This window comes from Galleria mellonella, unplaced genomic scaffold, assembly GCF_026898425.1.
Source record: "Galleria mellonella isolate WM207_F2 unplaced genomic scaffold, CSIRO_AGI_GalMel_v1 utg121, whole genome shotgun sequence".
Lineage (NCBI taxonomy): Eukaryota > Metazoa > Arthropoda > Insecta > Lepidoptera > Pyralidae > Galleria > Galleria mellonella.
The window spans coordinates 1538544-1553744 of NW_026441983.1; the positions used below are offsets into that span (position 1 = coordinate 1538544).

The window sequence follows — 15201 nt, forward strand, 5'->3', positions numbered from 1 at the left end:
GTGAATGAAATATTAAGTAAATGGAGATGGTTTGAGAAAAGAGTTTAAAAATAATGTAAATAACGATTTTCGGATTTTTACTGTGTCACTTTGCTTCTTTCCAAATTTTATGATTTTAGGTCAATGGAAATCCAATACATTTTGTTTCTCTTTGTGAAAAGCAAAATATGTGATATAAATGGAACAAAAAGATTGATGTTTTCACTGCTTTAAGAGAGTGCAGACTTGAGTATTTGATACTAATTTCAAATCGGCTCACCATCGACAGGTAGTTCATTCTCATGTCCTGCAGCCTCAATGGTCGCGTACTGCGCGGTTTCAGAGATGTTTCCTCCCACGAACACTCAGGTCGTGGAATGAGCTCCCTGCCGGACCGATGTTTTCCCAAGAGACTACAGCATGGGGCTCTTTAAAAGGGGGGTAGTGAGGTTTCTTCAGGGTCGGCAACGCACGCGTAATACCTCTGGTATTGCTGGTGTTCATAAGCTACAGTAACCACTTACCATCAGGTGGACCGTATGCTTGTTTGCCACCTCAGTGGTATAAAAAAACTTTCAACCTTTATGCATTCTTGAAAAAAACAGACTTCATAGTGATCCTATAAATGTTCCGCTTTTTCCTTTGAATGTACATAACCCTAAAGAGCAGACTTGCAAAAAAATTTTTTTACATCCTTTCGGTTTCACTCGATTCATTTTTTATCCGTTTTTTTTTTTTTCAAAAACTTACTAAAACACTATCGATGCATAATCATCGAATTTCCATAAATATTTCATACGCATTCAAGTTCGATGATAATGCAAAATGACTACGACTACAATAATAAGATCGTAGCTGCTCTGATGAGGTGGTTATAATAACAAAAGTCGATTGCTTGAGTACCTCTGTCCCATTCGTGTATCAACCGTGAAGCAGTTGTTTGCATGGCTTTGTTTTGGTTTGAAGGGTGTCTTATTCCACCATTCCCATCCTACAAAATTCAAATACAACCTGCTTGCATACTTTCTAGGTAAATTGTGTCAAATATATAATGTAGTAATGTAAAATTTGTCATTGACAAATATTTGACATATCAAACAATTTCTATACATTAGCCCGCTATATATTAAAACAAATAGCGACTGATGTATCCTTCGTCCTCTTTTTAGTAATTATATTTGCATAAAAAAAAGGAGGTATTCATATGATTTGGGGGGAAGGGATTGTTAGTAATGGAGACTGAGAATCCCATTGCTAGCTATATACCCAACCAGGTCGACCTCCTCGCGGTTCCCCCTGGGAACTATCATGGTTAATTCCTGATGAATTCATCATGATGAGCTAACTGGCCTGTTTTCATTCTCATCTATCACCCTTCACCGGTGCTCCGCCAGCGTATCCCGTTAGCGCAGGCGGTTACCATACCATTTTCACCTAAAAAAAAAACCATATGATTTAGTTTTTATTTTATCATTCCTTCTATGTAATTCCTTGTTCTTAGATAGAAAACGTGTATGTAAAATTTTTGGTCATTTACATTATAGATTATATATATGACACAATTTACGTAGAAAGTATGCAAGCAGGTTGTATTTGAATTTGGTAGGTTTATACGGCTGTATATCATTTTCTGCACACTAAACGGCTGTGATTAATAAAAATAGCAACTGATATCTAATCTCTTTCTAATGTATCTTTCGTCCTTTTTTTACTAATTATATTTGCATAAGAAGAAAGGAGGCAACCATATGATTTACAGTTTTTATTTTATCATTCCTTCTATGTGATTCCTTTTTCTAAGTATTGAATATGACAAGTTTAGAATAACAGATTATACGGTAGTCGTTATACGGCCGTGTTTATTTTTGTAAACTGTACTCATTTACTGAGTTTTGTACTCTTTTTTTTCGCAAACCGTACTCTTTTCAAATCCTGTACTCTAAAAGTGCTTATTTGTATAATTTTATACTCATTTGTATTTCTAAAACATTTTTTTAGATTATTTTATTTCAATTTTAATCATCAAATATTAAAAATTTAATTAATAAAATTGGCATTTTAGAGTAGAACATATCCCATATGAAAGTATAAAAGATTTAATAGAAATTTCCTTATATCGTCCAGGCACTAATGCTGCTGTTGAAAGAGCATTTTCACTAGGAAATGATCATTAGAGCAGTGAGAAGTCGCAACTTTCTGTAAAAACATTGTCTGCCACCTTAACAGTCAAATTTAATATGTAAAATGAAAGTTGTTCGGATATGGCTACATTATTAGACGAACATATTAATTTAGCCAAAAAAGACCACTCCGAAGAAAAATATGTTTTTAAAAGAAAATAAAGTTATAAAACTTATCGTTTTTTCTTCTTTTTTTCACCTATGAAATTATTGCAAAGTGAACTCTTTTTGAACAAGAAATAGTTGGTCGCCTTATCTATACACTAGCATGCTAAATGAGCTAGTTGCCAATTTTTCAGAAACATGTTTAAAACATGTCTCGTAGTCAAATGTACTATAAATATAAATATTTCAGTAAAATTGAAATGTTTTCATGTTTTATATTTTCATTGAATACATTTAAATTTCGCGCCAAAACAATACGAATTGTCATAACTTCTTGCATGACGTCACGTCCTGACAAACAACAATATGCTTTGTTCACAAAACTATCCGTCTGAGAATTTTACGAAAATGATTACTTCAAAGTTTTATAAGTGCTGTGCTGTGCCATTATGTAAAAATACAACAATCAAAACACCTAATAAACTATTTATTTCCGTACCACAAAACCAAAATGTACGGAAAAAGTGGCTGCAACTAGCAAGACGGGATCGCACTACTTACACAAGTCATAAATTGTATTTTTGTGAAGACCACTTTGATGTAAGTTCTTTGATTTAGGTAAAAGTAGTTTATTGTTGAGTTAGTAATACAAATACGTACTTATCGTGATACAATTTCAATGACTGGATAATATTGTAACAGATCCTTAGATTATTTCTAAAGTGAAAAAAGTGTTGTCCTCTCTCCTACTTGCTGTGCCCAACAGGGTCCATAATTGAAATGTTATCTACTAATTATGTTATGGAATGCAATAAGAAATAAATAAAATAAAATAAAATTCAACTTACGAATTCATTTTGTTTAATAGTTATGTGTACTAATAGGGTATTCATGTTTTCTACAGTTACCGAACGATATGGAGAACTATATGGAGTATCATGTCATGGGACGTGTAACGCAAATACGCACAAAACCAGGATGCCTTCCTAGTAAATTCGTTTGTCAACCAGACAGGTTAAAACGAACGAGTATGCCAAGAGAACGGCCATACATAGTAAAAAAACAAAGAAAGATGACAATTGAAGAATGCCTTAATACATTTAGCTGTAACTCACAAGAACGTACTAAACCAGTTGCAGTTAAACATATTATCTCCGATATCAGTGCAGGTGCCTAACATTATGTATTTTTTAAATTATATTTTGCTATTATTACTAATATTTCACCTATAACCATAATTATGTTTTATTGTTTTTAATCTTTTTCTTCATCTATTACTAACGTCACTGCATATAATTAAGTGTGAACTTTATGCTCCGGGCGGGCATATCTTGCATTTGACGCTGCAAAACTTTCCATTACATTTCAGCTGTACGTAACTTATAACGTCGTCACCATAAGACTTCCGTGATGATCTGGAACCATCATTTGATTTTATATTTCATTATGTTATGATTAGGATGATATAAATAACTTAAAAAAACTTACGCTTAGTAGATATTTAATTACCATAAACAATAACCTTTATTAATCTTTGGGTTTAACTAAGTTATTTTAATAAAAATACTTTTTTTTATACAACTTAGAATGGCATACAAGCTGATGGCCCACCTGATGGAAAGTGGTAACCGTCGCCTATAGACATGAGCAGTACCATGGACATAACGGAGTATATTGTTTCACCCATGATACCTCCCATGCATTGCCATTCCTGAGTCCTCAGGTGCTGTCTTCAGGACTCAACTAACCCATGGGACCCATGGGGACCCTTCAAACCGAAAAACAGCTATGCAAACACAACTGCTTCACGGTTGAAACACAAATGAGACAGAGGTACCCAAGCAATCGACTTTTGTACAAAGTCTCCCTCTGGTAGAAGTTACACAGAAGTTTTAACATTTTGAAATTCTGCAGAGCAGAAATCAGTATTTGATGCAAAAAAACATTCTGAGCATCACAGCATCAGCTTTGGGCTAATTATTGTTACTTGCTTTTGAAAATCCCTTTTCCATCTTCTATAATAATGCTTAAACATTTTTATTAGTGCAAGTTAAACATAGTACGACGTTTGCTCAGAGATACTTCGATTTTCTTGGTCCTTACCTTTAAAACGATTGGCTCGAGAATATCAATCTTCGCCCTCAATAAATATATGTTTAAAAAAATTGTTACAGAGTGGCTTCAGCAGCTAAATTATGACGAAATTGAAAAATTTATGTATCCTACTTCCTAAAATCTTTATTCTCTAATTGTTATTTTTATTTTATTCTTTTCCTGTCTTAGTGATTGATTATTGATTACCTTGCCTTTGTTTGCTAATTTATATCCAGTTTGACTGATTGTTATTTAAGCTGTTAAATATTATATAACTATGTGTGTACATGTATTATCATGTGTTCCTATTGTATCTGCTACGCCTTACAACTTTTATGTTCTCCAACTGTATATATTACCATAAAATGTTTCATGATAGGGAGGGGTCCTGGTGCCTTGTGACACGGGTTCTTCGGATACCCAGTTCAGGCACCAGTTCTCTGCAACTTTAATGTATGTATGGTATTATTATAATTTGTTCATTGTACTCAAAAAAGTTGTCAGAAATAAATAAACATTATTATTATTTAAAACAAATTCAATAAAAAAACGGAAAATATCAAAATAAAAACACCCACAATGATAACCAACAATGACTACAGATTGACAGGAATGTTTGTCAGGCCGTGACGTCACGCATTTCTGATTGGTGTTTGATATCACATGATTTCTGTGTAAAATTTCATGAATTTATTACATTTGTCTGTACCTTATTTCTCTGACTCGATAATAACAAAGGATTGAATAACTAACTGTACATGAGCAGTGTAACCATAATTTCAAAGTGCTTCAGCTACAAATACAGCTAATCAGGCCATATGTATTTGCAGTATCCACAGTGCATGGCAGATCAAACATGGCTACGAGCAATACACAAGGTGAAAATTGCTATGTCGCCCACAACACCAGAGGGCAGATGACTCCACACCATGAAGAGCGTCCAGACTGCTGCACAGTTATGAATACCACACAGGAACTGTTGATTGAACAAGATGATTTTCAGCATGGCACAGACGGAGCGGGAGTTGTGAAGACAGAGTATGTTGACGTCACTGAAGAATCGGAAGCTAATCAAGTAACATGCTATGGTGAGGGAAATGATCTCTTGAAGCTATATGAGGATCATGAAATAAAGGATGAGTTGGTTATAGGACCCACACTTGTACAAAGAGGGTCCGTCTTTGGTATTACTGAACATACAGAATCTGATTCTAAACGAGTTCTGTATAATGAGGATGAGGAGCATAATGTCTATAAACCTGAACACCAGAAAAGAAGAATATCATGTGATAAAGTTCATTCATGTGAGGTATGCAGTAAGACATTGGAGTCCTACAATACACTGGAATGCCATATGTTAGTCCATACTGAACAAGAAATATATACGTCTAATGAAAAGCCATACACTTGTGATGTATTTGGTAAATGATTTAATAGAAAATCGAGATTGCAATGGCATTTGTCTATACGTACTGGTGAGAAAACATATAGTTTTTTTTTAATGGGTGATAATGATATGGTGACCCTGTCTGCGCTATCGGTATACAATGGTGAGGCACCGGTGAAAGATGACTAATGAGGATGAAAGCAGGTCAGTTAGTCCATCCTGATGAATTCAACTAGAATTAGCCACGATGGTGTCCAGGGGGAACCACGTGGAGGTCAACCTGACAGGGTTATTTGACCCAATTACTACCAATCCCTTTCCCCCCGAAGCTATATAGTTACGATGTATGTAATAAATGTTTTAGTCATAAATGTTATTTGAAAGCGGCTAGACATCAGCCTTGACGCAGCGATGAAATACTGAAATGTTATTCAGTAATTCCTAACACGCGACACTAGCGCTAAAGTTAGCAAAGACGAGCGGCATAAACGGGAACTACTCAAAGCTGTGCGATTTGACATTTTGTCATAGTATTTGGTATTCACTAACAAAAGTCAGCCTCGTCTTCGCCGACAGCCTAATCTATGGCCTCATATATCTTATGTCAAAATCAAGAGCTTTGTTTTCTACTCTGTTTGCATAGTATTCCAATAATAAATTTGTTTCTCGAATTCTGTAATTTTTAATTGCATTGAAATTATCAATTTGTGTTTAAAAACAATGGCTGCTCGTTTATGTGTAATGATCCATATATTGGAAGAAGCTAAAATAGAAAATGACTGTAAGAAATGGCGGCAATCATCAACTTTACGTGATGTGGATTATTTTCATCGTCACCAACATTCTGGAGACTTGATCAATATGTTAGAAAGGGAATTTGCACCATGCGGACATTAAGTAAAGTTTAGATTTGCTTAAACTGAGACGCGAAGGTTCGTAACTTAAATTTTATATATTCTTTATTGCACTTGTAAATTACATTGTTAATGCATTTAAAAATATTGTGAGCATGGGTGGACCAATCTCTGACAGAGATCTCTTCCAGTCAACCCAATGCAGTTAGAAAACATGTTGTTAACGGGCAGCTGAAGTGCTACAACTATTAATATTTAGTGTACATAAACAAATATACAATTAAATAAAATATTAAGATTTTATTGATTGATTTTATTAGATACCTAAATAAATTTAGAACAGGAAAAAGAATACTTTGTAGTGATTGTGTGACACTTGTTTATTTTATTGAGACAAGCTTAATTGTGTCAGCAGATGTTTGTGTAGGGAACAACTAGCTAGTCAATAATGGCGTGTAACGAGTATTCTAGTGTGCATAATAATACCTCTGGTGTTGCAAATATCGATGGACCATGGTAACCTTTCCCATTAGGTGGTCCATGTGCTTGGTGGCCTCTGGCTTTGTATAAAAATAACTATGTCTAATATGTTAGAAAGAAACCGACTTAGTTAAACATGTAGTAAATTATTAATTCATGTCAATTAATTCTTAAATAAGACCACTAAATATAGCATTCAGGCTGAACCTTTAATAATAAGCTGTTTCAAAATCATCGTTTTAAAAAACATGACACACAAACATTCAGGTACGGCTATGTGACTAATTAAAAATGTTATAAATGAAATAATTAGTTTAACTTGTTTTTAATTTTTCATTTTACTCGAAGCTCATTTTTCCATGTGATTTTGGGGCTCATTTAGTAGCGTGACAAACCCATGGACATATAAGTAATCCTGCCTGCGCTATCGGTATACGTTGACGGAGTATCAGTTAGGAATGATAGATGAGGAATAAAGCAAGCCAGTTAATCCATCGTAACGACATCAAGAATTAACCAATATAGTTTCAAGGGAGACAGCGTGGAGATCGACCTGATAGAGTATATTGCTAGCAATGGCAATGCCAGACCCCACTACTAACAATCCCTTTCCTCTGTTTAATAGGACTATGATACGCCACTAACTTTACAAATGCACGACAAAACTGGAGATTACATTCTTCAAAAAAAAAATACAAAAAATATGAGGTGTAAATGGATTTTTATTAATTGATTAATAAATAAATATACAGATAGAGTGTAAAATTCATATTATATAATAATAAATTGATCAAAACTTTGTTACGTTATACACACATCTACATATTATGTACAATGACATCTGTTGCTTTCTACAGTGTATATAATCACATAAGTATGTCAAACAATGCTTGTTACTTAAGGTATAGGTATGACAGTAATAAAACACCCCTGGATGTTGTATGCATTACCGAACATAATATGACGAGTGAGAACTTCAAATTATTAAAAATGCCGGATTTGAAATTGGCTGCAATTTTTCCAGGTCTAATAGAAAAGATTACGTATTCTAGTTCATAAGAATTAAAAATATAAAAATATAGATATTATAAATCAATGTAATCGCAACGGAATGTTTGAATGTAGTGCTATGGAATGCTGTTCTGTCAGAACTTAAAATAATTATAAGATATTTCTACAGACCCTCAATGATAATGAATCTTATAAATGCATTCTTCTTTAAACTTGCAGAGTTACTGAATAAATTATGGTTTAAAGAAAAAAAATAATACTATGCGAAGACTTTAATATATTGGATTGGTACATATGACATTGCCAATTGCAAATAATGTAAAACAGTAGGCGCGTATTACCGAACACGTTTTGATTTATTCACTTTTGTTTTGTAAGCAAAGCATCGACACTTGATTAATATTTTAAACACCATCAGAGGATTTAGTCGTTAGACGTGATTTAAGTTATTCTCTCTCACTATGGATTCGAAAAAAATAGAGATATCATGTTTTATAAGTTCAAAGGTGGAAAAAGTGCACGCGAAAGAGAGAAGAAAAGAAATAAGAGATTAGGGGAGAATACAGTTTCTGAAAGAACAGTGAGAAATTAGTTCCGAAAATTTCGTTGTGGAGTAGAGAAGTTTGAAAATGAGACGTAGATAAGAAATCGTTTTATAATTACATGGTATGGTAAAGCGATACCATCGACAAATAACTCAACATTTTCTTAATCACATAGTGACATGCGATGAAAAGTGGATGCTTTATAATAATACATGAACATCTACATCACCGTTAGATAAGAGTGAACGTCCACGTTTGGCTCCAAAACACGCATTTTACCCTCGAAAAGTTATGCTTACGATATGGTGGACATAAAAAGGTATATGGGTTGTTAGTGTTTAGTATGTTTCAACAAATGCTGTTGCAATGTTGATTTTCTGTTAAAACATTTATTACATACAGTACAACTATATGGCTTCTCACTAGAATGTATAATCAAGTGCCGTTGCAATGTAGATTTCAATTTAAAACATTTACTACATACATCACAACTATATGGCTTATCACCAGTATGTATCACCAAATGTTGTGCTAAATTTGATTTTTGACTAAAAGATTTTTTACATACATCACAGCTATATGGCTTAACACCAGTATGTAAAAACAAATGCCACTGAAGTGTTGATTTTCTGTTAAAACATTTATTACATATATCACAACTATATGGCTTGACGCCAGTATGTATAGTTAAATGCTCCTGCAATGTTGATTTTCTGTTAAAACATTTGTTACATACCTCACAACTATATGGCTTATCACCAGTATGTGTTATCATATGCCCTTGTAATGTTGATTTTCTTTTAAAACATTTATTACATACATCACAACTATATGGTTTATCACCCGTATGTATCAACAAATGTTTTGAAAAGTTTGATTTCTGACTAAAACTTTTATTACATACATCACAACTATATGGCTTATCACCAGTATGTAACAACAAATGCTGTTGCAATGTTGATTTTCTGCTAAAACATTTACTACATACATCACAACTATATGGCTTATCACCAGTATGTATCAAAACGTGTTCTGTTAAATTTCTTTTCTCTCTAAAACATTTATTGCATACATCACAACTATATGGCTTATCACCAGTATGTATCAAAACATGTTGTTTTAAATGTGTTTTCCGACTAAAACATTTGTTACATACATCACAACTATATGGCTTCTCACCAGTATGTATCAACATATGCTGTTGCAATGTATATTTTACTTTAAAACATTTACTACATACATCACAACTATATGATTTATCACCACTATGTACGAACATATGTCGATGCAATATTGATTTTTGTTTAAAACATTTACTACATACATGACAACTGTATGGCTTATAACCAGTATGTATCACTAAATGTTGTGCTAAATTTGATTTGAGACTAAATGATTTACTACATACATCACAACTGTATGGCTTATAACCAGTATGTATCACTAAATGTTGTGCTAAATTTGATTTAAAATTAAAAGATTTACTACATACATTACAAAGGTATGGCTTATAACCAGTATGTATCACTAAATGCTGTGCTAAACTTGATTTGAGGCTAAAAGATTTACTACATACATCACAACTATATGGCTTATCACCAGTATGTATCACTAAATGTCGTGCTAAACTTGATTTGACACTAAAAGATTTACTACATACATCACAACTGTATGGCTTATCACTAGTATGTATCAGCAAATGTTTTTGCAATGTTAATTTTAGTTTAAAACGTTTACCACATACGTTACAACTATATGGCTTAACACCAGTATGTACCAACAAATGACATCGCAGTGTTGATTTTCTGTTAAAACATTTATTAGACACATCGCAACTATATGGCTTATCAACAATGTGTATCGACAAATGCCGTTGCAATGTTGATTTTTGTTTAAAACCTTTACCACATACATCACAAGTGTATTCCTTTTCATTAGACGAATATGTTTTCTGTTCAGTATGGGCAGACACATGGCATTCCAGTGTATTGTAGGAGTTGAATGTCTCACTGCATACCTCACATGAATAAACTGTATCACATGATATTCTTCTTCTCTGGTGCTCAGATTTATAGACATTATGCTCCTCACCCTCATTATACAGAACTCGTTTAGAATCAGATTCTGTATGTTCAGTAATACCAAAGACGGTTCCTCTTTGTACAAGTGTGGGTCCTATAACCAACTCATCCTTTATTTCATGATCCTCATATAGCTTCAAGAGATCATTTCCCTCACCATAGCATGTTACTTGATTAGCTTCCGATTCTTCAGTGACGTCAACATACTCTGTCTTTACAACTCCCGCTCCGTCTGTGCCATGCTGAAAATCCCCTTGTTCAATCAACGGTTCCTGTGTGGTATTCGTACCTGTGCTGCAGCCTGGACGCTCTTCATGGTGTGGAGTCGTCTGCTGTTCGGTGTCATGGCTGACATGTAAATTCTCACCTTGTGTATTGCCCGTAGCCATGTTTTATCTAACATGCACGATGGACACTACGGAAATATACTTAGACTTGTTTAGCTGTAATTTTCTGTTAAATAATAACCACGCTGATGCAGTTCACTATTACAGTCAGATTGCTAAACTTGGAATGTTCATTGGCCCTTCATGCATTCCTTGTACAACAGTTTCGAGATCACCTTTTGTTTACTAAAGAGGGTACTCACTGAAAATTTGCTGGATATCTGCGTCTCCAGTACGAGTCTCTTGGACATGACACTGTCACAAGTGGTCATAAAAATAACAACCCACAGATATAAAGCACACACAAAATGGACAAGGAATAAACAGTACAATATGTCGAGCAAGTCAGCGGTGTAGTAAGATTAGAGAGGCTGTCACTATGTCTTAATCCGAAATCTTGACTCTAAGAACAGGTAGGAAACTCTTGTACAGATATGTGTACGTTAGTAATTTGACCAGGAGCTTGTATCTACCCTACAGAAATTATTGCCAATGAAAAAAAAAGCTTGTCTGTGTGTTGCGGATTTTTAAGTATTGCTACTTAAAAATTCATATAAACGAAATGGGAGGTATCAAAATTGAATTATAATTGTTTTTAAAATATTTTTATATTAAGAAAAGTCTTATGTTCATAATCATATTTTTTCAACATTTCATCACTATTTTAATATAGATACAATGTAATTATTAATAAATTAACAATATTCTTAAAGAGAGGGAGACTTTGTACAAAAATCGTTTACTTAGATACGTCTGTCCCATTCGTGTTTCAACCGTAAAGCAGTTGTGTTTGCATGGCTGTGTTTTGATTTGAAGAGTGGGATATGGCGTGAATTTACAGGGTACAAAGAAATAACATCTGAGCGCTCAGGAATGGCAACGCTTGAAGGGTATCATGGACGAAATAGTATACTCTGTTATGTCCATAGTACTGCTCATATCTATAGCCGACGGTCACCACTTTCCATCAGGTAGGCCGTCAGCTTGTTTGCCATTCTAAGTTGTATAAAAAAAATCTTAAACTTCGGTGCATTGTTTGTGATCATTTGGATACTCCACACCCTGCCATTATGTGAACAAAATATTTTTTTTACTTTACATGTATTTTTAAAAGTTTTTCCCAATTTAATCATTTCTATTTATTGTATTTATATCTCGTACTGGATATCAGATATTTGTATATTGTATATCGGATCATAGCTGCACGCTAGAGCTACTCGCGACAACGATTTGTTGGGTATTAGACCATATAACTACAATGTAGATTACTCGCATCAATAACAAAATGTACTATACATTTTATGGGAAATCAGTAACTACAAACAAATTGGCTGTCATTTATTTATTTAAATATTACATCTGGAATTAACAGTTAAAGTATTTTTTTTTTGTACACAGGGGGGCAAACGAACATGCGACTCACCTGATGGTAAATGACTACCGCCGTCCATGATAACCCACAACACCAAAGGCGTTGCAAGTGTGCTGTCGGCCTTTTAAAATGGAACATGCTCTTTTGTTGAAGGTTATGATGGTTATATCTAAAATAATTAAAAATATTATATTTACACTATACATTAGCCAATTACAGATTCTCAATTTGTATACCAGACAATATTGTGCTTATTTTTTGAGGGTAGATTAAGTAGAAAAATAAAGAAATATAATAAAAAGAAAAAAATCTATGGAGATACGTATTTGCAACGTCGCATACTAATAATTAAAAAATTATAGATTTTTTTACAATATCAAATTATTAATAATTAATATTTTTCAGAGAAAACTAATGTACATAACATACTTACATTATACAATTATGTTGCCTTTCAGGTATCGCATGAAAGTTGAAAGACAGGGCTGATTGTGGTAGCAACAGTATGTGACTTATCAAGAGTTAACAAAGCTCTAGATATCGTCGGTGTCGTGAAGAAGTCAAAGTTCAACTCAATGATAATAATTGTAAAAAGTTTTTATTGTCAACCGAAATACAATCAGATGTGTATTCCAGCGAGTGTTCTAGATCTAGAATCACTAATTGCTGACGCAATGGCTGCGGTAGAGCAGGTGTCTAGTGAAGTTCAGGCATGCCATATGTCTATGGGTTTATATGTAAATAAATATACAATATAATGAATATACTACTTGTAAAGAAATATTTTTGGCATCGAGACCCACAGGCAATGTTAATATTAATTGATTTAAAAGTTTCTGAATACATAATGAGATACACAGAAGCCAAAATAATAAGTAAATGGGGATGGTTTGCAAAAGAAGTTTAAAAATAATAAAAATACAATTTTTGGATTTTTTTTCCTTGTGTTATATTGCTTCTTGCCAAATTTCATGATTCTAGGTCAATAGGAAATATCCTATAAGTTTTGTTTCTCTTTGCAAATAGCAAAATATGCGATTTATGTGGAAAAATAAAGGGCGGTATCTCTTGATTGTGTCGATTTAAAACATTGATTTATTCATTGCTCTAAGAGATTGCAGACCTCAGTATATAATACTAATTTCATCTTGATACCTCCATGAGTTTCTAAATAAAACAGACATCAAAGTAGGAACTCTTATAAGAGTTCCGTTTTTTCCTTTGGAGGTACATAACCCTAAAAAGCAAAGTTATAAAAAAAATACTAACACTAAGAAATAAATAATCTTTGTACACATATTAGTATACAAGCATAATATATATTTTTATAGGTTTTTGTTTTATTTGCTTTGTGTATCTTTTCCATTTATTCTGGTTCATTTTTAATTCACTTTCAAACACTTGCTAACACTCTATTGATGCATAATCATCTAATTTCCATAAATATTTCATACGCATTCAAGTTCGATGACAATGCAAAATGCCTGTGACTACAATAATAAGATCGTAGCTGCTCTGATGAAATGGTTATAAGAACTACGTAACAAAGACCATCAGTAGGGGTTGCTTATAGTCTGTTTTGGTCATTGTTCTTGTGATGTTACGTTTAACTGCTGGATTATGTACTAAATTATAATTTTATCTATTATTGACGATTCGATTTGTCAGTAAAGTGTGAGTTTTGTATGTACATATCGCAGACAAATATATATACGTATAAATACAATACAATGAAGTAATTAAGTAATTAATACCTAATTATAAAAAATAAATTCCATAATTAGGTAAAGAGAGTCCCTGTCATCTCGTCGCTTGGTGGATGGCATAGTTACTAACAATCCCTTTCCCCTTGTTTAATAGGATTATGATAAGCCACAAATGTTACAAATGCAAGACAAAATTGGTGTTAACATTCTTTAAAAAAATAAAAAATATGAGGTCTAAATGAATTTATAAATTATTACATTTATTAATAAATAAATATACAGATAGTTAAATTGTAAAATTCTGAACGAAATAGCATCATTAAGTCATATTAGCAAAAAGTGGCACTAATGTCTTTTCTACCCTGAGGAAACAAAATAATTTTCACTTGTCAATAAGGAAGACCATTACTTTCATATTGTACAATATTAAATTGATCAAAACTATATCACGTTACGAAGGGAGGTCAAAAAGTTTGCGGAATGGAGTGATTGATGGAGATTAGTTTACTTGTCCAAGTAGTCACCTGTTAAGCACTTCATTAAGAGTATGTATACCAAGTTTAAACCAAATTGGGTCATTAACTTTTGAGATATCGACCTGCAAACAAGTAAATGTGGAAAAAGTCAGCGAATATGAAGAAAATTGAACACCACGCCGTTATGTTCCTTACCAAGGAAAATCCGCTCAGACAATTTTTCAAGAGCTGTTAGCAGTTTACGCGGGCTCTGCCCCTGGTAAAACCATGGTTTACAAGTAGTATGGTCTTTTTAAACAAGGAAGAGAGTGTATTGAAGAAGACACCCGCTCCGGACGACCAATTGAGGCCACCACACCGGAAATCGTCGCAAAAGTATAAAAATTATTAGAAGATACCCGGCTGAAGAAGAAGCAACTTGCAGCAATGGTTGGAGTATCCGATACAAGTATTTAATATATTCTACATTATCATCTTGGCATGACTAAGATCCGTGTAACATGGTTCTAAAAAAGTTCACGCCATTTAAAAAAATGAGCATGTCA

At 33.4% G+C, this 15201-nt stretch overlaps 2 protein-coding genes and 1 long non-coding RNA gene across 3 annotated transcripts; 2 read left to right on the top strand and 1 right to left on the bottom strand.

The window, feature by feature from the left end:
- Positions 1-667: 667 nt before the first annotated feature.
- LOC128201667 (uncharacterized) lies at positions 668-6902 on the top strand. The gene is made up of 3 exons (XM_052899333.1): positions 668-2864; positions 3169-3433; positions 5189-6902. The coding sequence occupies exons 1-3, from the start codon at positions 2631-2633 to the stop codon at positions 5785-5787; spliced, it is 1098 nt and encodes a 365-aa protein (XP_052755293.1). The 5' UTR covers positions 668-2630; the 3' UTR covers positions 5788-6902.
- Positions 6903-8973: 2071 nt separating this feature from the next.
- Positions 8974-10714, bottom strand: LOC113513391 (zinc finger protein 665-like). The gene is made up of 3 exons (XM_052898027.1): positions 10653-10714; positions 9204-10440; positions 8974-9012 (listed from the first exon to the last, which is right to left on the bottom strand). The coding sequence occupies exons 1-3, from the start codon at positions 10712-10714 to the stop codon at positions 8974-8976; spliced, it is 1338 nt and encodes a 445-aa protein (XP_052753987.1).
- Positions 10715-10978: 264 nt separating this feature from the next.
- Positions 10979-13782, top strand: LOC128201717 (uncharacterized). Its single transcript, XR_008253392.1, has 3 exons — positions 10979-11515; positions 12501-12627; positions 12933-13782. It is a non-coding gene; the product is annotated as an uncharacterized LOC128201717 (long non-coding RNA).
- Positions 13783-15201: the final 1419 nt, after the last annotated feature.